This window comes from Panthera pardus, unplaced genomic scaffold (assembly GCF_024362965.1).
Source record: "Panthera pardus isolate Hobbes unplaced genomic scaffold, ASM2436296v1 HiC_scaffold_10, whole genome shotgun sequence".
NCBI classification, from domain to species: Eukaryota; Metazoa; Chordata; class Mammalia; order Carnivora; family Felidae; genus Panthera; species Panthera pardus.
Window position 1 is genome coordinate 2,901,243 of NW_026526655.1, and position 24,328 is coordinate 2,925,570.

The 24,328-nt window shown below is 55.7% G+C and overlaps 3 protein-coding genes across 7 annotated transcripts in view; all 3 read left to right on the forward strand.

Moving 5' to 3' along the window:
• Positions 1 to 7,459, forward strand: part of PER2 (period circadian regulator 2) — a 39,431-nt gene extending 31,972 nt beyond the window's left edge. For all 4 annotated transcript variants that reach the window (XM_019445369.2, XM_019445370.2, XM_019445368.2 and 1 more), the window contains exons 20-23: positions 694 to 871; positions 1,771 to 1,963; positions 3,093 to 3,243; positions 5,286 to 7,459. In XM_019445369.2, coding sequence (XP_019300914.2) covers positions 694 to 871; positions 1,771 to 1,963; positions 3,093 to 3,243; positions 5,286 to 5,435 — 672 coding nt within the window. In that variant the 3' untranslated portion in view covers positions 5,436 to 7,459. The remainder of the gene's footprint in view (positions 1 to 693; positions 872 to 1,770; positions 1,964 to 3,092; positions 3,244 to 5,285) is intronic.
• A 4,346-nt stretch (positions 7,460 to 11,805) lies between these two features.
• HES6 (hes family bHLH transcription factor 6) lies at positions 11,806 to 13,638 on the forward strand. Of its 2 annotated transcripts, XM_019445372.2 has the most exons (5): positions 11,806 to 11,996; positions 12,071 to 12,157; positions 12,276 to 12,357; positions 12,577 to 13,017; positions 13,290 to 13,638. In XM_019445372.2, the coding sequence occupies exons 1-4, from the start codon at positions 11,916 to 11,918 to the stop codon at positions 12,999 to 13,001; spliced, it is 675 nt and encodes a 224-aa protein (XP_019300917.2). In that variant the 5' UTR covers positions 11,806 to 11,915; the 3' UTR covers positions 13,002 to 13,017; positions 13,290 to 13,638. The 2 variants fall into 2 exon arrangements, with proteins under 2 accessions (XP_019300917.2, XP_019300916.2); XM_019445371.2 differs by having other exon boundaries at positions 12,577 to 13,638.
• A 132-nt stretch (positions 13,639 to 13,770) lies between these two features.
• Positions 13,771 to 23,884, forward strand: LOC109264829 (uncharacterized). Its single transcript, XM_053888554.1, has 5 exons — positions 13,771 to 13,840; positions 16,940 to 17,080; positions 17,238 to 17,703; positions 23,110 to 23,462; positions 23,718 to 23,884. The coding sequence occupies exons 1-5, from the start codon at positions 13,771 to 13,773 to the stop codon at positions 23,882 to 23,884; spliced, it is 1,197 nt and encodes a 398-aa protein (XP_053744529.1).
• The last annotated feature ends 444 nt before the right edge of the window (positions 23,885 to 24,328 follow it).

Here is a 24,328-nt window from a genome sequence, read left to right on the forward strand (position 1 = left end):
CCGTTCTTACTCGATTAATGAAATTGCAATTGTGTCTCCAAAGAACCGCTTCTGTGTTCTGAATGAGCTTAGGCGTGTGGCAGTGTTAGCGAGGCCGTGCAGTCCACCGGCGCCCCGAGGGGGAGCTGCACGGGGCCCCCGGAGGAGGACGCACAACCTCATGAACACAGACTAACTTGCCCAGTGCGTCCCTGCCCTCCCAATTCCTGTTTCTGGGGTCCTGGCCTCCTGTTCTGGTTCTGAGGACGGAAGGGTCCGGCTGCTGCCAGGCCACGCCTCTCCCTCGGTCCCAAGGCCCCGCCCCCCAGGCCAGAGCCCCACCCATGGCGAGGAGCAGCCACCCGGTGCTGCTGAGGCAGTTCCCCGCTCCCCAGTCTGCACTGGTGGAAGGCCAAGCGGGAGCTTTTCCCTCAAGGATCCTGGAACTGCTGTCTTTGGTGTGACTGTCCCCAAACTAAGGTTGATTAGACGGCATTCATAGACCACTGGCGAGCATGCTGCTGTAGTCCCAGTAACCGCGGGACGCATTCACTGGGCCTTCTTCGTTGGCATGTGAAGGAAGGGCCAGCGATCTGGGGACCCCGCTCTGCCGCGTCCCTGGTGTCCCTGGTTGGCCTGTGTACACAGTGCCCTGCAGCTCCCCAGCCCCACCCGGTCCATCCTGACCGCGCCATCTTCTCCCTGTTCCTGAAGCGCGAGGAGCCCACAGACGCGCCAAACAGCGATGCCCTCTCCACGTCCAGCGGCCTGCTTGACCTCTTGCTGCACGAAGACCTGTGCTCGGCCACCGGGTCGGCCCTGTCTGGGAGCGGGGCCTCCGATTCCCTGGGCTCCAGCTCGCTGGGCTGCGATACGTCTGGCAGCGGAGCAGGTACGTCGGTGACCTGGGAGCACCCGAGTCCCGCGGGAGTGGACGTGTTTTAGTTGCCTCAATTCAGGGCTTTTTTGGAAGATGGTCTCTTGATGTACCTGAGGGCATCCTCAGCTTTTCCCGACCTCAGGCCACGGTAGCGGGTGCGGACCAGGTCCCGACAGGCATCCAGCTGGCCCTCCGAGCGGCTGCCCAGAGCCCATGGCAGTTCACACCCGCAGGCACGTGCCCCTTGCTCCTGCCCCAGCTCTGCCCGTGGGCATGCCCTGCACCTGTTTGCTTTACACTCTCCTGGCATTGCAGGCCTCACCCCTGCTGGCTCTTTAGGACCGTCCCTCCGGCTCTCTGGGCTGCTAGGAGGGCTGGTGGTGTTCGCCCTGCCAAGGGAGCCCCCCTCATGTGAAGCTGGGGTGTGGGCTGCACGCCTGAGCGGCGAGGATGAGCCCGGTGTGCTGTGGAACTCCGTAAGGGGCAGAGCTCACTCCACAAACTGAGACCCCCCCTTCCCCCCCATGGGGTTTCCCTTCCCCTTGCTCTCTGGCCTCGCTCCCCACGGGAGGCTCACTGGAGAGCGATCCCCGACCCAGCTTCTCTGTGGCCTAGCCTCGTCAAGGAGCAGGGAGCTCTTGGAAAGAAGACCACACTTTCTAAGACCTAGCCCCATCTGGACTTCTCGGGGCTGGCCCTGGAGGGAAAGAATCGCCTCCATGGTGCCAGCTGGTATTCCCCAGATAATGTGAGGACTGAAAAGGGGGGGAGGAACATCCACCAACCTGGGCACTCACCGCCAAGTAAAACTCTTCAGCTCCCCAAAATTGCCGTCGCCTTGTACACGTGGGTCACACGAGGTTTAACGTTGTGTCGAAAGCTTTGACTTGCCACGTTTTGTGTTTTTAAAGGCAGTAGTGACACGAGCCATACCAGCAAGTATTTCGGGAGCGTGGAGTCTTCGGAGAATAATCACAAAGCAGAAGTGAAGGCGGACGTGGAAGAAAGCAAGCACTTCATCAAGTACGTCCTCCAGGACCCCGTCTGGCTGCTGATGGCCAACGCAGATGACAGCATCATGATGACGTACCAGATGCCTTCCCGGTAACCACTCGACCTTCTCCTAGGGACGTGGGATCCCCCACCCAGTCGGGGGGACTTCCCTCTGAAGCCTCATCTCAGATTGAGTTGAGTGCAGCAGACAGAGAAGCGGGGTCACTCCGGGTGGCTCTGTGGTCCCACAGAGAGCCATCTGTGTGGACAGTGTGCCCCGGAGCCCTGCAGAGTGACCTCCCGTGGGCTGTGAGGAAGATGGGCTCCCGGCCACCCTCCTGGGCGTCGCACTCAATGCTCACGAAGCATTTGTGCCAACGTCTGTCTCCCTTCTCTGTCGCCCAGCAACCCTGTGGGGTGGATGGGGTGTGTCTGTCTTAGAGATGCCGAAGCCAAGGTCGAGGTAGGTGAGCAGCCCTCGGCCACCGGCTGCTCTGCGGTGACTGGAACTGGGCCACCGCAGTGACTGCTTGTCAGGCTGTTCTAGTGAACCGTCATGGTCCCTGCCCCCGCGGAGCCCCAGGGTGGGGGAAGCTGGGGAAAGAAGGATTAACCCTGAGGCTCAGAACAGCCCGGCCTCTGTAGGGGGGTCACTGGGGCTCTATCGCCGGGGCAATGTCAGGGTTTGCAGGAGGCAAAGGAGTTATTCCGCCAACCGCCTTAATGGCAAGAGTCTCCAGCTGATCAGCTTGTGCAGGTAACCAGCTCCCGTGTCTAATTCAAAATAAAACCAGGGCGCCTGGGTGGCTCAGTCAGTTATGCATCTGACTCTTGATTCTGGCCCAGGTCATGATCTCACGGCTCATGGGTTCGAGCCCCACATGGGGCTCCACGCTTGGCGTGGAACCTGCTTACGATTCTCTCTCCCACCCTCTGCTCCTCTCCCCTACTCATGCTCTCTTTTTCTCTCAAAAATCATAATAATAATAACAATAATAAAATCAAAATTGTTACTCAGGTTATCATTTTAGTAGGAAAACTATGGATTATTTACTAGGGAGATTAAGTTATCTTAAATAGGGTAATTTATTTTAAACAAAAAGGAAATTTGCATGAAACAAAATCACCAGAAATTATACTAATATGGAAAGAGTCGACAGAAAATGAGCGTGTAAAAGAGAAAACCACGAAAATCCCTTACTAAGACATTCTGAATTGCCTAACTGCATGTTCTCTGAAGGAATTTGGAGACCGTCTTGAAGGAGGATAGGGAGAAGTTGGAGCCGCTGCTGAAGTCCCAGCCCAAGTTCACGGAGGGCCAGACGCGGGAGCTGCAGGATGCACACCCCTGGCTGCGGGAGGGCCGCCTGCCCCCCGCCGTGGACGTCACCGTAAGTCACAGCGCGTAGTTTCTGACGTCGCATTAAAGGGCACTGCGAGGGGGCCGCTCCGTACTGTCTTTGCCAGTGTTCTGTAAACTTAAAACTCCTAGAATTTGAGAGCGTTCACTAACGACAACGAAAGACACCACGATACCGTTAGTCTGAGGAACCTTCTTGTAACGGCTCTGCCGCATTGCTCCCGAAAAGGCCTTCTGAAGGTTCGGTCTCGAGATCCAATGCTGAAATTGGAATGTTTTTTCTTTCTTTCAATTCTGTTTTCCATTAAAAACGAAACAAAACAGGAAACAGGAAGCTCTGCTCCTACCAGAAACCCTCACTGCCCCTGTGGACCATTAAATGGCCATGGGAACAGCGCTCCCACAAGGCCACGCGCCCCCTCCCGCGGCTCCCGGAGACATACCTGCGTGCCCATCCCTGCTCCCCGCTCCCTCCTGAGCCCCGGGTCCCCCGCAGCCACTCATTTCGGGGGCTCGGTGTCCTTCCGTAGCTGAACCCGTGGCCAGCCCTGTCCTCCACCTTCAGGATGGGAACCGGCCACTCCCCATCACCTCCAGCGTCACCCCCTGGTCCAGGCACGATGCTTCTTCAGCTGGATCTTCCTAGTAGCCTCCCTGCCTCGTGTGGCTCCCCCGGTCCCCGACAGTCACATCCCTGTCAACGGGGCCCCGTCTCAGTCCCAGTGCTGCAGAGCCATAAAAATCTGACATCTCTTGGTTTCTCCTCCCTCACTCTCTGCACCACATGGGCCTCTCGCCTGCCCCCGAACGCAGCAGGCAGGCTCCTGCCACCGGGCCTTTGCACCTGCCCTTCCCTCTGCCTGGAACCCCCTCCTCTTGGATAGACACGTGGCTGCTTCTGGCTTCCCTCACGTGTTCCTTTCACACGCCACAGTATCGGCTGCCTACTGCTTCGTGTCAGATGACCCCAAAACTTAGTGTCCTAAAACAGTAAACACTAATGATCTCCCACTGTTTCTTTGGGCTGGGAATTCAAAAGCAGCTGGCGGGGAAGCTCTGGCTCCGTCTCTCCTGAAGATAAAGGCAAGATGTTGGCTGGGGCGTCTGTGGTCATCTGAAGGCCAGAAGACCCCCTTCCCAGGAGGCTCCCTCCCATGCCTGTCAAGCTGGTGCTGGCTGTGGACAGGAGGCCTCGGTTCCTCGCCACACAGGCCTCTCCCCACAGGGCTGCCTGGCTGTACTTGTGGCCTGGCACCGGATCCCCAGAGAGGACGGGAGGAAGCCACAGGCCTCTTGGGCCCCACGATGCCCTCCATCACACCATCACCTCCTCTTTGCTGGAGGCGAGTTACCAAGTCCAGCCCACACTTCGGGGATGGGGAATGAGGCTCCACCCTCTGAGGGAAGGGTCTCAAAGAACAGCCCTCCATCAGTCACCTTCTCTGGCCTTTTCTAAAGGTCCAACGTATACTAGGACCCCCTCCACGTGCCTTGTTCCGCGTCCAGCTAGACTTTCATTTTGAACACTCTAGGGAACCCGCCTCACTCTGTTTATTGTCCCTCTTCCCCTACGAGGGTGTCACCTCCACCGGGCGGGGTTTTCATCTTTGTTCACTGGTGAGTCCCAGTGCTCAGGACATGTCTGACGCGTAGCAGGTACGCAGCAGATAGTCGGGGAATGAGACCGTACATCGCTGATGCCCCATTTCCCAGATTAGGAAACTGAGGTTGGCGAAGGCAGGTATACTGGGCCTCGATCGACTCCGGCCCCACAGGCAGGAAGAGGAGGAGCTGCGACCAAGCCTGAGTCTCCTGGCTTTGCCTCACCGCTCAGATAAGGGCTGGACTCTCCTCTGGCCTTGGGGGAGGGGGCAGCGCGGCCCCGGGGGGGCCGCTGTGGCCTCCCCGAAGAGCAGGCAGGGTCCCAGCAGCCCCTCAGAGGCGCCCCACGTCCCACCCCTCCTCTAGCAGCCGCCTGGCCAACCCCTGGTCACCTGCACCTCCTCAGATTGAACTACACCGTGGTAACGAGCATGTCATTTCTGTTACTGATTTGACATTTTTCCTTTTAAGGAGTGCGTTTACTGTGAGAACAAGGAAGAAGACAGCATCTGCGTGCCATATGAGGAGGACGTTCCTACTCTGGGTCTCAGCGGAGACCCAGACACCAAGGAGGAGGGAAGTGGAGCCCCCTTGAGTCACAGAAGGGAAGAACAGACCTAAGTCGGTCCTGGCCCCGCCCCCCACCCCCGGACAGCCGTGATCTGCGCTAGGAGGTGCTCGGGAGAGAGGAGAGGTTTTCTCACCTGTTTGTCGTGAAGTGGACAGATACGCTTATGTCGCTTTTTTTGTTTTAGGGGGAAAAAACACATAGTTTTCCGAAGGGGTGATTTAAAACCGGAGGGTGGGAAGGGTCTGGGAGGAAAATACATTTTTGTATTTAAAACATACCTACGGAGGTTGGGGGGCCGGCGGACAGATTTTCAGTATTCTTTAACTTGAGAAAGCCTGAACCCCCCTCCTTGCACGTGTCGGGGAGGTTGTCCCAGGGCTCCCGGAAGTCTGTGGACCCGAGGAGGCTTCTCGGCGGTCCCTGTGGGTGTCGGGAGGCATCATGCAGGCTGCGACAGACAGCGGGGAGCCTCCCCAGCTTGGTGCGGGTCAGATCAAATTCTGGCCTCTGGGGGCTGCTTTTTATCTAAATTATCATTTAGTCAAACTAGGTGTTTTTAAAAACATGCCAAATGGGGATCACAGCCTCTGCCGATTTTCTTTCAAAGTGTTTCGCATTAAACGGCTTGAAACCTACTCTGGCAAACCAGCAGCTTCGGCTTCAGGTCCCGTAGCGGCAAACATTTCAGTCTGACGTAGCTTGTGTTTGGGGTGAACGGCGTGGAGATGCTCACTCGGGACCACAGAGGCCCAGTGGCTTGTGTGGCCGGCTCCACCAGACTAGCACACGCTCAGAATCTCCTGTGTATTTCTTGTATCCTTTTCAGACCGTGACCAAGAGGTAGATAAAATATGTGGTTGATTACCTCCCTGGTGACTTCCCTTTGCAGACCAGGCTTTGATCGCCACCCAGAGGACCATTCGTGTTGGTTGGTCCTTTGTTGGGAACCTCCCAGACCGGAGCTCTGGCAAAGAGTAGCCACTGACATCGTGATCTGGTGACCGCGTCTGCGTTTTCCAGGGTGCCACGAGCTCACCTCTCCCACCGCGCCCTGGGCTGGGATGCCGGCCCTCATTCTTTTCATGAGCCTGACCTCACTCGGGGCAGCTTCCGGTCTCTGCAGTGAGGTCCCCCGGTGTCACCAGCACTTTCAGGGCAGCGGGACAGCCGGGGAAGAGTGAGGCCTCTCTATCTCACCAAACCTCATGTTGCACCATGCACCCCCAGGATTTGGGGGGAAAAGTCGTATAGGTCCCTGGAGTGAACGGAAAGTTACCACAGGTGAAACAATGAACTTAAAATTGGACTGAGTTTGTAAAGACGGAAAAGAAAGCAGGCTTCCCCTTGTTCTCTGATGGAGAAGGGGCTCCTGGAGTCAGCCTCCCTGTAACCTGCTTGGTTTTCAGTCTTATGATTGGATATTAATCCCGTTTTCCATAAACTCAAATGCAAGAATACTGTGGGTTTTTTTTTTTAATTTATAAAGTAACATCACCTTCTCATGCCCAGAATGAGGTAGTAGCCTGTGCGTTTGTGTGGAAAATAGAGGTATCAAACCCGCCTCCCGCCTCTGAAGTCCGATCATCAAGGGATTAGACGCTGGTCAAGGTCACATGAATGTTACGTTAACATACAGCCGTCCAGACGTTCTCCACTGCTATGAATGTCTACCATCGGCATTGTTACCGTATGATTCGCGCCCATTGATTGTTATTAACCGCGTAGCCTCCACACGTGCTGGAAAGTTGACAATAGGAGCATTTTGTGAAATTGTTTACACGATGCCGCGCATCGAGATGTGTTTCCTTTAGTGTGCGTGCTTACACAGGGGTTATAAAACTTTCTCTCGATTTTAAACTGAGCCTTCTTTTTAATCTGTTCCTAAACAGACATGTAAATACGCTCTCCGTGTCTGTCTCACGACTTGGTAAGCCTTGCCGGACAAGTGGTTTGTCCATGCACCCACCAAACTTTCTCCACCCAGTGCAATATGTTTGTTTACTGCTCATGTCTTTTTACGACTGTTTTGCTTTTTAGAAAATTGGTAAATAAAGCAAGTATATTTTTTATTGTTCCTTGGGTGTGTTTTGAATGTAGCACAGAGCAATCACAATGGAGATCAAAGATTTCCAGAAGGTGTGTCTCAACAGAGAACTCCAGAAATGCCGTGTTCGGGACAACTTCTGTCACAGAGGCCTCCCTCGCCCCTTCCGTTGCACAGCTGGTCCCTTCCCGTGTGTGTGCGCATGAGTCTCTCTTACGTGCATCCTCACCACATGCTGTCGCACTGCCCGGTGAAGTCTTAGGATGTGAACTTCACAAAATGTAGATCTCATCATGTAATCCAGCGCTCCCATGGGCTTTTCACTTGCAGATGCAGGGGTGAGGCTGCTTGGCTCAGCCCCCAGCTCTTCTCCACTCCAAGGTGACCCCAGGCACCTCCTCTGTTTCTCTTGTGCTCTGCCCTGGGTGTCCGTCCCTTCTAGGGGAGCTGGCCGTGCGCTGGCCACAGGGCCAAGGGCAGAGGTCTGAAGGACGCCAGCCAGAGAGGCTTCATGTCTCCGTCGGAGACGATGGGGCAGAGCCACCCAGTCCCCTCACTCCACACGCCCTGTCCTTCTTTCCACAGTGATGGAGCCGTGTGGGGCCCGGGCAAAGCGGTGGGGTCCTGTTCCCCACTTCCTCCCACTTTTCACACCAGGGTCATGAGGAATGGAGCAGAGACGTGAATGGATCCTGGACCCAGTGCCCAGCTTCCCAGAAGCTCCCTGAGCAGGAGGGGGAGGCTTGAGTCCCTGCCTCCTGGCTTCATGGTGACAGGGGGGACGGCGTGGGGGTGAGGGAACAAAGGCAAAGCCCTCCCAGTAAGCACAGAGGCCTCTGCAAACTGGCCTTAAATGGCCAGAGAGGGCTGTTTCACCAAACTGACTGCCTTTGGGGACTCTTAATTGCATTTTTATTTACCATATAACCCCAAAGTCACCCCCCCCCCTTTATTTCCAGACCAAAAGGAGCTTCTCCAAGCTTTCTGGGCTGATTGCCCACAAGGGGCCTGAATGTCCATAGGCTGGCTGCTGCCTTTGTTCCCTGGGGATTTATGGCCTGCCCCCCCTGCCGCTAACTGGTCCCCCTGTGGCCACCACAGCCCTGCCCAGCCTCTGCTGGCCTCTGTTCCTGGATCTGGGGGGATCAAAGGGCCCAAATGCTCAGGAAGTCTGTGCTCAAGCAACCTTTGAAGGTAGGATCAGTCCAAGGGACAAATGGCAGGAAATGGGTCCACTAGAGGAGGCTGTGCAAAGGAGAAAGAGGGCCTGGTGGCCCAGAGATGGAACAGCCAGGCTTCTTGGAGGAAAAGGCCAAGCCAGCCAATCAACTAAGGGAAATTGAGGCTAACTTCAAAGATGGGGCCTTGGGCAACTTCTGGTCCAACCAAGGATTTTGTTGACTCCTATACCCTGCTCTGTCCTTGTACCTCAGGGTATTTGGTCACACTGAGGCATATCCTAGCACCTAATTTCTCCTTCCTTCAACTCTAGACGGTGTTCCTCAAACCCCACCTTCCTTTGTAAGACAAGCTTTTTGAGGACCTTCGCCCTCCCTTCAGCCTCCTCCCTTCTCATGACAATAGTCACCTATCCTTTTGTTTTTATAAAGTCAACTTTATTTAATGTCCTGTAACCATAATAAGACTTTCTTGCCTTCTCTACGGATTGATCCTAAATGTTGAGCCCCCATGAACAGTGTTATATTGTTGTGACTGTGGAAGAATTGTTAGCTTCTGAGTCAGTCAGTATGTTGAGATCACAGTTCTCTTTGGGAGGAGCTTTTTGTTTTTCCTGGAATTACTAGTTGCTTCTCATTTTTTGCTTGCACTATCCGCCTTTATCATGCCTTCCCCCCCAAACCCATACTCCATCTAATCAAGTGTTCTATTGATCTTTTCCCAAAGGCCTCCCCCAGAGCACTGACCATCCTGTTCCAACATGGACTGCCTCTCATGGAGAGCATTCTAAAATACCTGTTTGGCCTTATTCAAACAATACAATGGATAAGGGGAGGCATATTCATCAGACCACGAGAAATAGCACTGAGTCTATTTTTTAATATCTCAGATTCTCAAAGTAGGGGTGGAAACATAATTGTAGTTACTTGGGGGTCTCCTTCCCTGGAGTGATGTCTAAGTGATTAAGAACAGTAAAGTCACAGGCCAGTTATGTGCTCTCTTGGGTTCCACACTGAACCCCCTCCCCTCCCCTGTCAACCCCACCACTAGGTGTAGGGAGAGAAGGGCAGTTGGGGTTCTGAGCAGCCAGATGAGGGGGAAGGAAGGAAGAGAGCTGAGCTTTCTGGCATGTGGAGGAGACCGAGAACAACAAGGGATGACTGAAATAAAGGAGTAGGTTTCTACCTGGGTGAACAGTGCTGGGCTGGAGAGGTCTTCGAAGACTGCCCAAAGAGAGGCAAACAAGAGGCTGAGTGTGGACAGGTGAAAAGCAACAGAAGAAACTCTTGGGTACTTGTAGAGGTCAGTGAGGTGACTTTGGGAAACTGCAAACCTCTCATCAAACTTGCCTGCCTATAAAGGTCCTTCTGGTGGGGAGCCCAAAGAGAAATACTCACAGGGAGGGCTGCAAGATCCACCTTCAGGTGGCTGGGGTGGGGGATATCTGTGGCCTAGTCCTACCACCCACTACACTGCAGTCCCTGGATGTTTCCTTCCCCTGCTGCTTTCCAGCCAGGCTTGGGGCATCCCCTCACCCTGCCTATCCACCCGGGCTCTGCCGAGGCCCAACTCTGCTGGAGGTAGATAGGAGGTCCTAGGTACCCTTGACGAGGGATGGTTAGAGCTTGGAGGGGTGCAGACCAGACCCTGACAATCCCAAACCCTGGTGAGTGGTTCAGGACTGGGTAAAGGCAGGACTACTGTGGGGCAGGTGCACTCCCACCAGCAAGAGGAATAAGGAAGCAGAGACCTAAACAGTGAGGAAATAGACATTTGAAGGTGTTTGAAGCATTCCAGGTGGAAGGCTCGGTGGGTGCAAAGGCCTGGTGGCCAGAACCCATCTTGCCATTCCAGCTTTGCTTTGCTGTGAAGGTTACCTAGGCCGGTGGAGCAGGGAACAGGCCGGGATCCCCAGGGTGCTGCCCCAGGGCGCGGGCCCCACCGACCATTCACCCCACCCGCGGGGAGGCCAGTCTGGCAGATGGGCGGCCCGCGGTGGGGGCGGCGGTCGTCTGGCGGACACAGGCTCACCCGCCCTCCGCCGCCGGACAAAGCGGGCCTAGACAAAGGCGCGGCCAACACCTGTCGCTCTTGGCTCGGCCCCCGCTTTTCTCCACCGAAGCGGCTGCAGCTGCCAACTGTCATGGGCATCAAGTTACGGGGACCAGACGGCGACCTACGCGAGCCTGGGCGAGGGGAGGGCTGAGAGAAAAGGGAGCCGAGGGGGAGGGGTGGCGGGGGACGAAGGAGACTGCCACAGGGAGGGAAGCCGGGACGAATGAACGAGAGTGGGGACCAGGGAAGGACGGGCGAGGAGCGGGGAGGGCTAGGAAGAGTGGGCGCGGCGGGGAACCAGGGCAGGGTGTGTGTATGGGGGTGGGGAGGGGGAACTGGGAAGGAGGACAGGGAGATCAGTGGGGGACAGGGGAGCGAAGGCGATTAGGGGGACATGGAGAGCTCAGGGGGACAGCGATGATGATTAGAAAAGGAGGGGCGGCTGGTGGGGGCGTGGTACCAGAGAAGGAGCGGGGGAAGGGTGACCAGAGAAGGAGCTCCCCGAAGAGGAGGGGCGGTGTCGCGGGACCCGCCCCACTAGGATCCCCGCGAAGACGGAGGGCTGTGTCGAGGGTCGAGACGGGACCCACACTTCCGCAAGAAAGTCAAAGGAGTCCTGGGGCCCGCTCCCAACCCCGCTACCCCATGGGTCTCTATCTCTCCGGGGTTCCGCAGCTATCCCAACCCGGACCCTTAGACCTTCCCAGGTCCAGAGACCGCGGCCTTGACTGCGGTTCTGCCCTCCACAATCTAGCACCCCGACATTCGGGCAGGAGCGCTCCTCTCCGGAGGCACCTTGCACGAACTAAGACAAGTGTGAATGCACGAATGAGCTCCTGCTCCCACGCACAGCAGACCTGGGGGCCCTGCTCAGGTAGGGAGGAAAACAAACGCCCCCCCTCGTCACAGCGCATCGGGTCACCGCCCCCTCGGGTGCCCCAAGCCGCCGGCGTTGCGCGGAGGCCCGGCTGGGGGCCCCGCCCGCCGGCCACGCCCCACCAGCTGCCTGTGGACCCCGGCGGCGGGGCCGGACAAAGCGCGCCGCTCCCATTGGCCGCGGCGCGCCTAGAAGCCGGCGGCTCCAGGGCCGCGCGGCCAATCCGTGCATTGAAATGCAAATAAGGGGCTATAAAAGGGGCGGGGCCTCGGCCGGCGGAAGACGCGAAGGAGCGAGGGCTGCGGCGGACCCGGCGGCGCGCTGCGAGGGGCGCGGGCGCTCGTCGCGCTTGCGGCGCTCTGGGCGGTGCGGGTCATGGCTCCGCCCCTGGCGCCCGGCCGGGACCGTGCGGGCCGAGAGTTTGAGGACGCCTGGGAGACTCGGGGGGACCGCAAGGTGCGGGCCGGGGCCGCAGGCGGGCAGGCGGGCGGGAGGCCCGGGACCTGGGCTCAGTCGCCCGCTTCCCGCAGGCCCGGAAGCCCCTGGTGGAGAAGAAGCGGCGCGCGCGGATCAACGAGAGCCTTCAGGAGCTGCGGCTGCTGCTGGCGGGCGCCGAGGTGAGACGGGCGCGCGGGCCGGCGGGCGCCCGGGGGCTGCTGGGCGGAGAGCGGGGGGCGCGGCCCTGCCCGGCCTCACCGGCCCCCCACACGCCCCCCGGCGCTCCCGCCCGCGCAGGTGCAGGCCAAGCTGGAGAACGCCGAGGTGCTGGAGCTGACGGTGCGGCGCGTGCAGGGCACGCTGCGGGGCCGGGAGCGCGGTGAGTGGCGGTGGGGCGCGCGGGCGGGGCGCGTTCGCCCGGCCCGCCCCCGCCTCGGAATGGGGTCTTCCCCGCCCGGCGCCCCGGTACAGCCCGCGCCCGGGGCTCCTCCGGGTCTCCTGGGTGAGCCCTGTCCCCGCGGGCTGGGACGGGCCTGGCCACCGCAGTCGCTGCTTACCGGACGGGGCGCCGCTCTCTCCCTCCCACTCCCGGGTGCAGAGCGCGAGCAGCTGCAGGCGGAAGCAAGCGAGCGCTTCGCGGCCGGCTACATCCAGTGCATGCACGAGGTGCACACGTTCGTGTCCACGTGCCAGGCCATCGATGCCACCGTCGCCGCAGAACTCCTCAACCACCTGCTCGAGTCCATGCCTCTGCGCGAGGGCAGCAGCTTCCGGGATCTGCTGGGGGACGCCCTGGCCGGGTCTCCGGGAGCCCCTGGGCGAAGCGGCTGGCCCACGGGAGGGGTCTTGGGGTCCCCTCTGCCCAGTCCCCGGGGCCCCGGGGACGACCTGTGCTCTGACCTGGAGGAGGCCCCCGAGGCTGAACTGAGCCGAGCGCCTGCTGAAGGGCCAGACTTGGTGCCAGCAGCCCTGGGCAGCCTGACCGCTGCTCGCATAGCCCAGAGCGTCTGGAGGCCTTGGTGACTAATGCCAGCCCCGGGTTTGCGAGGGTGGGTGTGGCCTTCCCTTGCTCCGTTCCAGCCTCCCTGGGGACAGATGTGGTGGGGGCAGGGGCCTGAATGTCTCCCAGATCTGCCTGCCCTCTTCCTCCAGTGAGTGGGTTGCAGGGCAGTCCAGGATGACCAGCCCATTCAGGCCCCTAGCCCTGTTTCTTAAGCGAGTGTCTCTTGGGGACCCCCAGCCCCGGGTTGGGTGGAGGGTGGGAGCTGCAGGCCGCGGGAAGAATCCTACAGAGCTACCGCGGTTCTCCAGAACTGCAGGTGGCCCAGCCTTCCCAGGTACTGTGTGGATCTGGGGGCAGAAGTGCTGAAACCCTCCTCCGTGCCGGGCACTAGTGTCGGGGACAGAGGGAGACCTCAGACCCTGGCGGCCCTGGCCTGAGCAGAAGCTTGAACTTGCCACTTCATTCAGGACATGGTGCATTCATTCAGGACACAGGAGGCAGGTGCATTCCCCAGCATTGCCAGTCCTCTGCCAGACAGAAGCAAAGTCTCCCTGAACGCCTCGCATTTAGCACACTTGGAGTTTGTGTATTAGGTTACCAACAAATGTTCCAGTTTTATTAAATAAAGGACTTTGGAGAGTTAGTTACCCTTCAGAAGTATGACTGATGTGGTGTCTTTACTGAGTCTACTGTGTAAACACTAAACTAAGGAAGGGCATTTTTCTTGTATCTAATGCTGGTGGATGTTTCTAAAACCTCTCACCCTTTGTCAGCAAAGTGAGGAGTAGAATGGTGGTGGAGACGAGACCCCCGTGCGACCTCTCACAGTGGATGGTGCGTCCACCTCCCTGGGAGATGGGTACCACCGGCTTGGGGTTTGTCTCCAGAGTAACTAAGCACCAGGGAAACAGCCTGTCCCGGGACCATTCTCTGGTACATGAGCTCCTAGGGATAAACTCATTCCTACTTCCTAGCCATGTGGCTTGGAAGTTTCTTTCAAAGCCCTGTGTCAGGATCCATGAGCGTGAGGCAGACGTCAGTCTCCCCGTGTTAGGTTGTGGGTTGCCCCTCTTCCTGACTAGAGGGAGCTGCCCTCAGTGCCAGGCAGTTCAGGGACACGGAGACCCTCCCGGTGCATGGCTTGAAGTCTAAGCGCCATGGCTCTGGGCAGCTTGGGCTGAAGATCAAACTGCGCCCAAGAGGCCAGGAGCCTTGGAAGCAGGGCGATGGGATGGGCAGTTGGGGAATGGGGAGCTTGCCCTCCTGGGCTGGGGCAGGGCCTGCAGATAGCACGTGGTCAGTTGACAGTGCCGCCACAGGTAGCCCAACTCGGTCGTCTCCTGCTCCAGGACCCAAAGCAGCTTGGGTTGCCAGTGCCCAGACTGGGGCTGAGGTGTGACGACTCAGGATTGTCACCTGGGTCTCCTCTCTGGTTGTGCGCCTTTGCTTCAAGGACATCTTTCTCAACAGCCCTCTTACAAAAGCCCCCCGACGGGTCCTGCCCACCAGGAGGGGGGGTTCACATTGGCTCCCCTCTGGTTCAATCTCAGATCTCAGCCACTAGCCTACATAACCAGATGCACCTTATTTTTATACAAATATATTATTATTATTTTTTTTAATTTGCATCCAAGTTAGTTAGCACATAGTGCAACAATGATTTCAGGAGTACGGTCCTTAGTGCCCCTTACCCATTTAGCCCATCCCCCCTCCCACAACCCCTCCCGTAACCCTCTGTTTGTTCTCCATATTTAAGAGTCTCTTAGGTTTTGTCCCCCTCCCTGTTTTTATATCATTTTTGCTTCCCTCCCCTTATGTTCATCTGTTGTGTCTTAAAGTCCTCATATGAGTGAACTCATAGGATTTTTGTCTTTCTCCGAATGACTAATTTCACTTAACCTAATACCCTCCAGTTCCACTCATGTAGTTGCAAACGGCAAGATTGCATTCTTTTTGATTGCCGAGTAATACTCCATTGCATATAATACCACATCTTCTTTATCCATTCACCCATCGATGGACATTTGGGCTCTTTCCATACTTTGGCTGCTGTTGATAGCACTGGTATAAACATCAGGGTGCACGTATCCCTTCAAAACAGCATACCTGTATCCCTTCGATAAATACTTAGTAGTGCAATTGCTAGGTCGTAGGGTCGTTCTGTTTTTAATTTTTTGAGGAACCTCCATACTGTTTTCCAGAGTGGCTGCACAGTTTAGATGCACCTTATTTTTAGCGACTGGGGATGAGTTGGTGGGATGGGGTCGGAGAGGCCGGTCCGTAGGAGAGGTCTCAAGAGGGATGGGAACATTATTCCTGGGATTATTTTAGCTGTCCCAGACAAACTGACATAGGAGGTGTCCACAGAGACACAGATGGAGAGCAGGTCCCCCTGCAAAACCTCTGTTGCATGTGGCTTCTAGCAGCACACAAAGGCCACTGTGATGAGCTCTGATGCCATTGGGGGGGACTGTTTTGAAGCATCAACTCCTTCCTCTCATATGCACACTTGTCACATTCTCCCAGAGGCCCTGGACTCACTAGGCCACGGGACTCACTAGGCTGAAGAAGAGGCTAGTGCTTTCAGAACAGCTACATCCCCTCTGGAGGCTCGAAAGTGAATCCGTTTCCTTTCCTTTTCCTGTTTCAGAGGCCACCGACATTCTTTGGCTGGTGGCCCCCTTCCTCCAGCTTCTAAGCCAGTAACAATGCATCTACCTTTGTGCCTCCCTCTTCCTTCTACTTTTAAGGAACCTCATGATGATATTTGGGCCCACCTGGACAATCCAGGAGACTCTCCCTGTCTCAGGGCCCTCAATGCTTAATCAGGTTTGCAACACCTCTTTTGCCATGTAAGGTGACACACAGTTTCTGGGAATGACGACACAGACATATTTGGGGGACCATTATTCTGCCCAGGCATTCTACCTTCCATCAAGACACGGTGTGGTGCCAGCCTTCCACACAGCCGTTGGATTCGGTCCCCTCCGACCTCTCAGGGGCTCTGCTGCATCACTAATCCCTCCTCCCTCTGGATCATTCTACAAAGCTGTAATCTCTCCGTCTGGAGAAAGAGGAGACACAATCCCCCTGGACCTGCCATCCCTGGTTAGGCTCTGCCTCATTTTTCTGCTCTAAAGCAACATTCCTTAAAAGCACTGTTTACACTAGCTGTCTCCACTTCTGCACCTCACTCCCCTTCCCTCCTCTGCAGTCAGGCCGTTCTTCCCCTCCGCTCCAAGGAACCTGCCCTGGCCAAGATCTCCAGCGACCGTTTCCAGACCCGGGGATTCTGTCTCAAGTTTCAGCTTGCTCAACCTTCTTCCAGTGAAGCACTCCTCCTGGGTTATCACTCCTTCCCTCCGGAAAGTCCACTTCAAAAACCCCCAATCCTTCAGGCTGTCACTGGCCATCCTCAGTCTCCTTTGCTGACCAACCTCTGAATGAGGGCATACACGTTCAGGACTCTGTGTCCTTCCCTGTCACCCCTGCCCTGGCCCATTTGGCTTGTTCCATCGTGTGCCCTTGATGCAAAGCCCATCTCTATCCTTGTCGGCCCCTCTATCCTCAGGTCCACTCAACACCTCCACTCAGACGTCGGATGCGCATCACAAACCATAGCCAGAACACAGCCGACTCTCGGCCCCAAACGCACCGTCACTGCGCCAGTCGTTGCCCCTTCACGGCACCCCATTGACTACGGAAGATAACCTATACAAGCCACACTCTTTTCCTGTCACCTCCCCTCCACTCAATCAAGTGCATGAGCCCTACTCCAAACTCCAGTTTCCAACCGTCATCTTTCCACCGGCAGAGGGCTAGGCACCCTCATCTCACCTTTAACCTGGACTTGGGCAGCAGGCCTAACTCGCCTCCCCACTCCCACGTGGGGCGTCTGGCAGCGGCCTTCAAGGCCGGACCAGAGACCAGCTGCCTCCGCGGATCCTCCCTCCCGCAGTTCTGCTCTGGCCTCGGGCCTTGGAGAGCAACCTGAGAGCGGGGGTGCGGCCAGTCTCGCTCAGCGCCGAGCGCGGGGGAAAGCGGCCGGATTCGGGAATGAGCGAGCGGAGCTCCAGGGGTCTCGGGCCGGACTCCCACGGCGCGCAGCTCTCGGACGCGCCGCACCGACTAGGAGGAACTCCGGAGACTTTTCCCAGGCTTTCTGGAGGCTTTCTTCGCTGGGCCTGGGAGCCGAGGCCTTGGCCCCGCCCCCGCCCCCGCCTCGGCCCGCCCCGCCCCGCCCCGCCCCGCCCGAGGCGAGCCGCTGAGCCTCCTGGGAGATGTAGTTCTCGTCCTTCCACTTCCCCTTCCGCGAGGCCGCTGCAGGCTGAGCCGGGACCGCGACTCCCAGAGGCCTGCGGGCCCGGAGGCCACGCCCCTCCCGGCGAGCGTCCCGACCCAGGTGCCGGCCAGGATCCTCGCGCAGTCGGGTAAGTGGCCGTGTGGCCGGTCGCGTCCGGAGTGCCGTCCCTTCGGCAGCCCTGGCACCAAGAGAGGACGCGAGGCAGGCGCCGGCGCCCCGCAGCTCGAGCCGCGCGTCCGCGTGTGGACGCGAAGGCCAAGGGCGTCTCGGCCGGCCGGGCAGTCGCTGCGCGGGCCGCCGCCCGGGGTCGCCGACCGCCGCGGGTCCCGGGAGGCCGGGGGTATTGAAAGAGCAGCCAAAGCCACCAGCGACGGGGGTCGAGAAGGAGGGGGTCGTTCCAGGCTGTGGAACGGAAGCAGGTTTGTTGAGGAGGGGGACACGAGCCTTGCTGACGGTGCCGGAGACCGAGCCCCGGCTCCGCGCAGCCTTCACTCTCCGCCTGCGCTGAGCGAGCACCTGTTGTGTGCTGCGGTCCGAGACACACTGACCGGACCCCTGCTGCCGTGGACCCTTGCATTCTCTAAAGACGGCCGAGAGCCCACAGCGAGCCACTGGCCACCGCACACTGCCCAGAGGTAGACAGTGGCATCGCTTTTGAGAGCAACCGGGGAAGCCCAGAGCTTATCAGATTATTAATGTCTGTCCTTGGGTTTAGATGGGTCTAGAAGCGATAAGGTTTTAAACTGGTGACCGAGAGGCCTCCTGGATTGTCGTGGGAGCACCCAGGCATCTTACCCGGCTAGACCTGCGCTGCTGCGTCGTTGTCGTTGCCTCGCTGTCCATCAGCCATCAGCAGATGATACTAGGGGTACCGTCTTCTTGCCCCTCCAGATCCTGCCCCGCCTTGACCTCGGAAATCTGCTACGTGCCCTTAGACATCCAAGTCAATAAGCATTCCGTGGACCTTGTCACCCCTCACTGTCGAGCTGGCTCCCAAACCTTAAGCTCCTACCTTCTGTCTTACCCACTCTCTCCAGCCGAACTTGTTAGACCTTGCTGGGACGTAATCACTGTCCTAGTTTCCTTCACAGTCCAGTTTCTTGAAAATAACTTCTGTTCTCATTGTCTTCACTTCCTCACCTGCTTGCTTATCACAAAATTTCACCCCGGCCTACATTTCCCATCACTGTACTGGAAACTTCTAGAAGTCTCCGAGGAAGTCCTTACTGCCAAGTAGACCCTTTAGTTTTCTTCTGCCTAAATATTGCAGCATTTAACACTGACAGTAACCTCATGCTTTTTAAAAACCCCGGCCGGGTCTCGTGTTCTTGCTTCCTCTTCAACCCTTCCTTCTCAGATCCGAGACGGCTGTCAGCCCACCCTTTAAGTGTTGCCGTGTCCTGTGTCCCTTTCTGTAGCCCGCTTATCTCTAGACTACAATCCGTATGATCCCTGTGGCGTTCCCTCCTGTGTGGCTGAGTCCACACTTGACTTCCGGCCCAGCTGGGCTCTCTAGAGCTCTCGTGGGGTTTATCCAGATGCCCCTGGCTGTTGCCTTTCGACACCCCACAGGTTCTAAAGACACAGCAAGTGCAACCTGAGCTCTGCTCTCCTACAAAACCTGTGCCTCCTGTCGTGTTCTGGATCCCTGGCTATCCTCAACCACCCAGGGCAGACCCCTGACAGGGAGACACCTCCTTGTCCTTCAGCCCCTCCAGCCCACGCAATTGGCGTCCAGGAGCCACCAATTCTCCCTTGTTAATAGCGCTAACGAATGAATGAGTGAATGAGTTTGCATCTTCCTTGTCCCCGCTGTCCCTGCTGCCACATTCTTATTTCAGGTTCTTACCTCCCACCTGGAGAATGGGAATGGTCCTTAAGAAAACCACACCCAGTCTTACCTCCTGAACTTCGGTCCTTCAAAAGCCTGACCCTGCAGATTAGCAAAGTGTGGGAGGCCCATGACCCAGGGGTCTGCTCGGAGCCCCACCGCCAGGCCCCTCTCCTCTGCTCCCACCCCCTTGCCTGGGGTGGGACCGGCTGCCTGCCACCGCCCCACAGTCCTCTCCCGTTGCCTTCAAGGTTGGGAAGGTTTTCCTGGTCACCCTGGTTAGAGGCGGTTTTCAAGTTTCTTTTGATGCTGTATTTCAGACAACGTTTACTTATTCTTTCACGGTATTCATTGGATACCTGCTCTTCGTCAGGCATTATTCTTGTTGCTGGAGATAAAGCTTCTTCTCAAGCTCATACTGTTATGAGGGAAACAGACCAAAAACACACGATATGGCAGGCAGTGTTCCCGGCCAAGAAGAACATAAAGTGGGTCGAGAGGCCAGGGAGTAATGGTGTGGAAACAGCGTGCAGGTTTAGGAAGGCTGGTTAGGAACCACCTGTCTGGTAGGTTTCATCTGAGCAGAGGACGGATGATGTGAAGGAAGGAGCAGGCAGCTCTCCTGAGAAGGAACGTTCCAGGGAGAGGAAGTAGCAAGTGCAAAGGCCGAAAGTGGGATGTGTGGGGCCAGTTCCAGGGCCGGTGCAGCTGGGTCCCTACAGTCTTGTAACAAGTGCTCCTTGGGGCTCGTGGGGGTCTCAGTCGGTTAAGCGGTTGAACGTCTGACTTGGTTTCGGCTCAGATCATGATCTCGTGGTTCGTGAGCATGAGCCCCGAGTCAGGCTCTGCGCTGACAGCTCAGAGCCTGCTTGGATTCCCAGTCTCTCTCTCTCTCTCTCTCTCTCTCTCTCTCTCTCTCTCTGCCTTTCCCCCTCTTCCTTTCCCTCCCCTGCTTGCTCTCGTGCTCTCTCTCTCTTTCAAAATAAATAAACTTAAGAAAAAAATGTTCCTTGTTTTTTCTGTATTTCTTTCAATAATAACAGCAATACCATATGTTCATTAACACCAGGTGCCAGGAGACTCTGTACGTGATCTTGTCCGTTCCTCAAATGTCACGGTGACCCTCTGGGGGAGGTATTTATTACTACTCTCCCTTTTACAGATGAGGAAACTGAGGCTCAGATAGGTTAAGTAACTGTTCCTAAACTAGATTTTTATTTTAAAAGCAATACACACACCCGGGAAAAAGCAAACATTACAGAAGGCCTGCCATGGACAGTCTGGGTCCTCCTTCTCTCTTCTTGCCCCATACCTTCCTCCCTCTCTCCAGGAGTCCCCACGGTTAACAATTTCTTGGGTGACCTCTTTGATCCTTCCCATGCATCTGCAAGCATATATATCTGGGAAAAATGTCTTTTTCTTTTTCTGCCAATGGGACCATTCTGTACATACGATTCTGCAACTTTTTTAACCCAACAGTAGAATCGTCTATTCAGCGCTGTGGACCACGCCCCCGCTGCGTGCCAAGCAAGCACTGTCCTCGGCACCAGGGACACAGTAGTGAAGAGGAAAAGCCCCTCCCTCACGGGGCCCCCCTGGCCCACCACGTGGCCTCGGGCAGAGCCTTCTTGCCCACATTAACCTCACCAAGGGTGTAGAGAGGGTTTCCGAGGTTTCTCCAAGACCGGTACTCAGCGAACATCCTGTGTACTTTGCACATGCTTCTAGAATTAAAGTGGCCGGGCAAATGGTATGTCGTTGAAATTGTCAGATCATTGCCCTGAAAAACTGTCTGCGTTACACTTCTGCCTTCAGCAGAGGAGGGGAGTTTTCTACACTGTCTTTATTTTTTTTTTATGTTTATTCTTGAAAGAGAGACAGAGCACGAGCAGGGGGAGGGGCAGAGAGAGAGGGAGACATAGAACCTGAAGCAGCTCCAGGCTCCGAGCTGTCAGCACAGAGCCCAATGTGGGGCTCGAACCCATAATCCCCAAGATCATGACCTGAGCCGAAGTCGGACGCTTAATTGAGCCACCCAGGCGCCTGTCCCATCTACACTGCCTTTAGTGGCAGACATCCCTATTTCACTGATTTACTACCGTGAAAAAAAGTTTGTTTAGGGGCGCCTGGGTGGCTCAGTCGGTTAAGCATCCGACTTCGGCTCAGGTCATGATCTCACTGTCCGTGAGTTCGAGCCGCACCTCAGGCTCTGTGCCGACGGCTCGGAGCCTGGACCTGCTTCGGGTTCTGTGTCTCCCTCTCTCTCTGCCCCTCCCCCGCTCATGCTCTGTCTCTCTCTGTCTCAAAATAAATAAAAACATTTTAAAAAGTTTTATAAAAAAAAAGTTTAAGGGGAGAATATTGAATTTAGTGGGTGCCATTGACATCTGTGGAGGTAATCGCATGTTTTCTTATTTTTGCCCTTTTGCCTGTCCATATGGAGTATTTTGTGATTGGATTCATCCATAATGAGCCACGGTTCTGGTTTTAACCCAACTGTAGAATCGTCTTAATGGGGTCAAGGTCGTGCTGAATTTGGTTTGTATGTAATTTTATGTAGGATTCTTTTCATAGACTTGATTTTTTTAGAGCAGTTTGAAGTTCATAACAAAACTGAGCAGAAGATAGAGATTTCCCACGTACCCCTGTTCCCACACACACACGACTTACCCCCTGATCAGTATCCCCCACCCGCGTGGTCCGTTTGTCGCAGTCGGTGAGCCCACCCATCATTATCTCCCAAAGTCCCTAGGTGACACTGGGGTCCACTCTAGGTGCTGTACATTCTCTGGGTTGGGACAAATGTCGGGCATGCATCCACCACAGAGTATGATACAGAGCAGTGTCACTGCCCTAAAAATCCTGTGCTCTGCCTGTTCATCTCTCCCTCCCCGCAGTGTCTCACAGTCACGATCTTTTTTACTATCTGCAGAGTTTTACCTTTTCCACAGTGTTTTGTAGGATTTTTTTGCATCAGAATTCTTACAAGGTATTGCTCTATGGTTTTTTTGTATGTGCGGTCTTCCTGATTTGGGTGTCTGTGTTAAGCTGCCCCTCTGAAAAGATTGGGAGTCTTGCTGTTTGTTTGTTTGTTTTAAGATTTTATTTTTGAGTAATCTCTACACCCAACATGGGGCTCGAGCCCACAACCCTGAGATCAAGAGTTGCAGGCTCCACCGACTGAGCCAGCCAGGCGCCCTGGGAGTCTTGCTTTTATTCCTGTGTGTTCTGGAACAGCTTAAATAGCATTGGGATAACACAGTCCTTAAGTTCTGAAAGTGTACGCCTTGAGGTGACCAGGGCCTAGGGAGTGCAGTGGCAAGAGGTACACTAATTTCAAAAAGTTTGTTTTTAGATAGTTTTTTTTTAAGTTTATTTATTTTTGAGAGAGACACAGCATGAACGGGGGGAGGGGCAGAGAGACAGAGAATCCCAAGCAGGATCGGCCGCTGCCAGCACAGAGCCCGACTCGGGGCTTGAACTCACGAAACCGTGAGATCGTGACCTGAGCCGAAACCAGGAGTCAGACCCTTAACCAATGGAGCCGCCCAGGTGCCCCAGAGGTGCACTAATTTAAAAAGTTTTCTGTCCGGGCACCTGGGTGGCTCTGTCGGTTAGACATGAGACTCTTCAGCTCAGCTCAGGTCATGATCTCTCCGTTCAGTAGATCGAGCCCCACGTGGGCTCTGCTCTGGCAGCTCCAAGCCTGCTTGGGATTCTCTCTCTCTCTCTCTCTCTCTCTCTTTCTCTCTCTCTCTCTCTCTCTCTCTCTCTCTTTCTCTCTCTCTCCCCGTCCCATGCTTGTGCTCACGCATGCACGCTCTGTCTCTCTGTCTCAAAAGAAATAGACATCAAAAATAAAAAAAGCTCAAAGCGATTGTCTACATCGCTCCCTGTAAGCCTTTCCAAGGCATCTGATTGTTTCTCACTCCCATTTCCTGAGTGACATGGGGCATCTTTTCTCAAGCTTACCAGGTATTTGTGTTTTCCTCAGAGCCAGGTTGGGTGCCCCGTCTACACCTCCAGAGGTCCCTGTAGGTACGGTGTTGGGAGTGCAGGAGCACGAAGGAAACCCGAGAAGGAAGTGGAGGGCCCTGGCAGCCCGCATGGACCCGCATAGGCCACTCAGACAAGGCTCGAACCACAGATGGATCCAAGGCTTGACAACACCCCTCCTGCTGTTCGTGGGATGCGACGGGCAGGGCAGGAGCTTGGCCAGGGAGGGAAGCGGCCCCCAGCAGCGGGCCGTCCGGGCTTCCATATTTTCACCTGGCCACTTTTCCGTGTCACCCTGCACAACGGCCCCGGGCAGCTGGCCGCCTTCGGCCATTCTTCCTTCCGTAGTCTGTGCGAGCAATAAACGGAATCTAGAAAGGGCTCGCGACTTCCTTAGTAGCACCTCTGTCAGCCTGTGCTGGACAGAATGGAAGGAAAATGAGGCAAAAAGGGGTTGGGGGGGGGGAGGGCAGGGCCCACCCGATTTGGAGGGAGCCACAGATCTCCCCTTGCCCGGGGCCAAATTCTCTTTTCTGCCCCTTGTCTCCTCCAAGGCTTGATCGAGCCCCTGGAGGTTTGCCCACTTCTTCAGGATGTTGTATCCAGATCTGCCCCAGTCGTTCCACCCGGAGAAACTCCAGTTGGAAGAGCTCTCAGATGGACCAGCAAATTCTAGAGGACTGGAGCTGCCCCAACACTGTATTATGGAAATTTCCAGCGGTACCGTTGACATCTTCCTCGACTTTTATCACATCTGGGCAGCCATCCGTTAATCCATTTTTATTCTTGATGCCTTCAGAGTAAATTCCCCTCCAACATTAACTAGCATCCGTTATTCACAGTCTTTTCCTTTGGATCCAAAACTTACAATGAAGTGCCCTGCTTGTAAGGGAACATCTGCTGAGTTTTGACAAATCTGTACAGTTTTGTAACTCAGACCCTACTGAGATACCAGTAAGAAAGTTCTCTCATGCTCCTCAGACAGTCCCCACTCCCACCCAGAGGCAACCAGTCAGTACCCTGCCTAGCAATACTGGAGCACAAAGCAAAAGGAAAAATCAAATTTGTGCTTAATTTTTTTTGCAGAACAATAAAGTAGGTGAAAAACCGTTGAAAAATTTTAAAGTAGGCATATTAAAATTAAAAATATTTTGAAGTTTAAATATTTTATTTATATAAAACCAATTGATGATTTTACTTAACCAGGTTTAATGGAA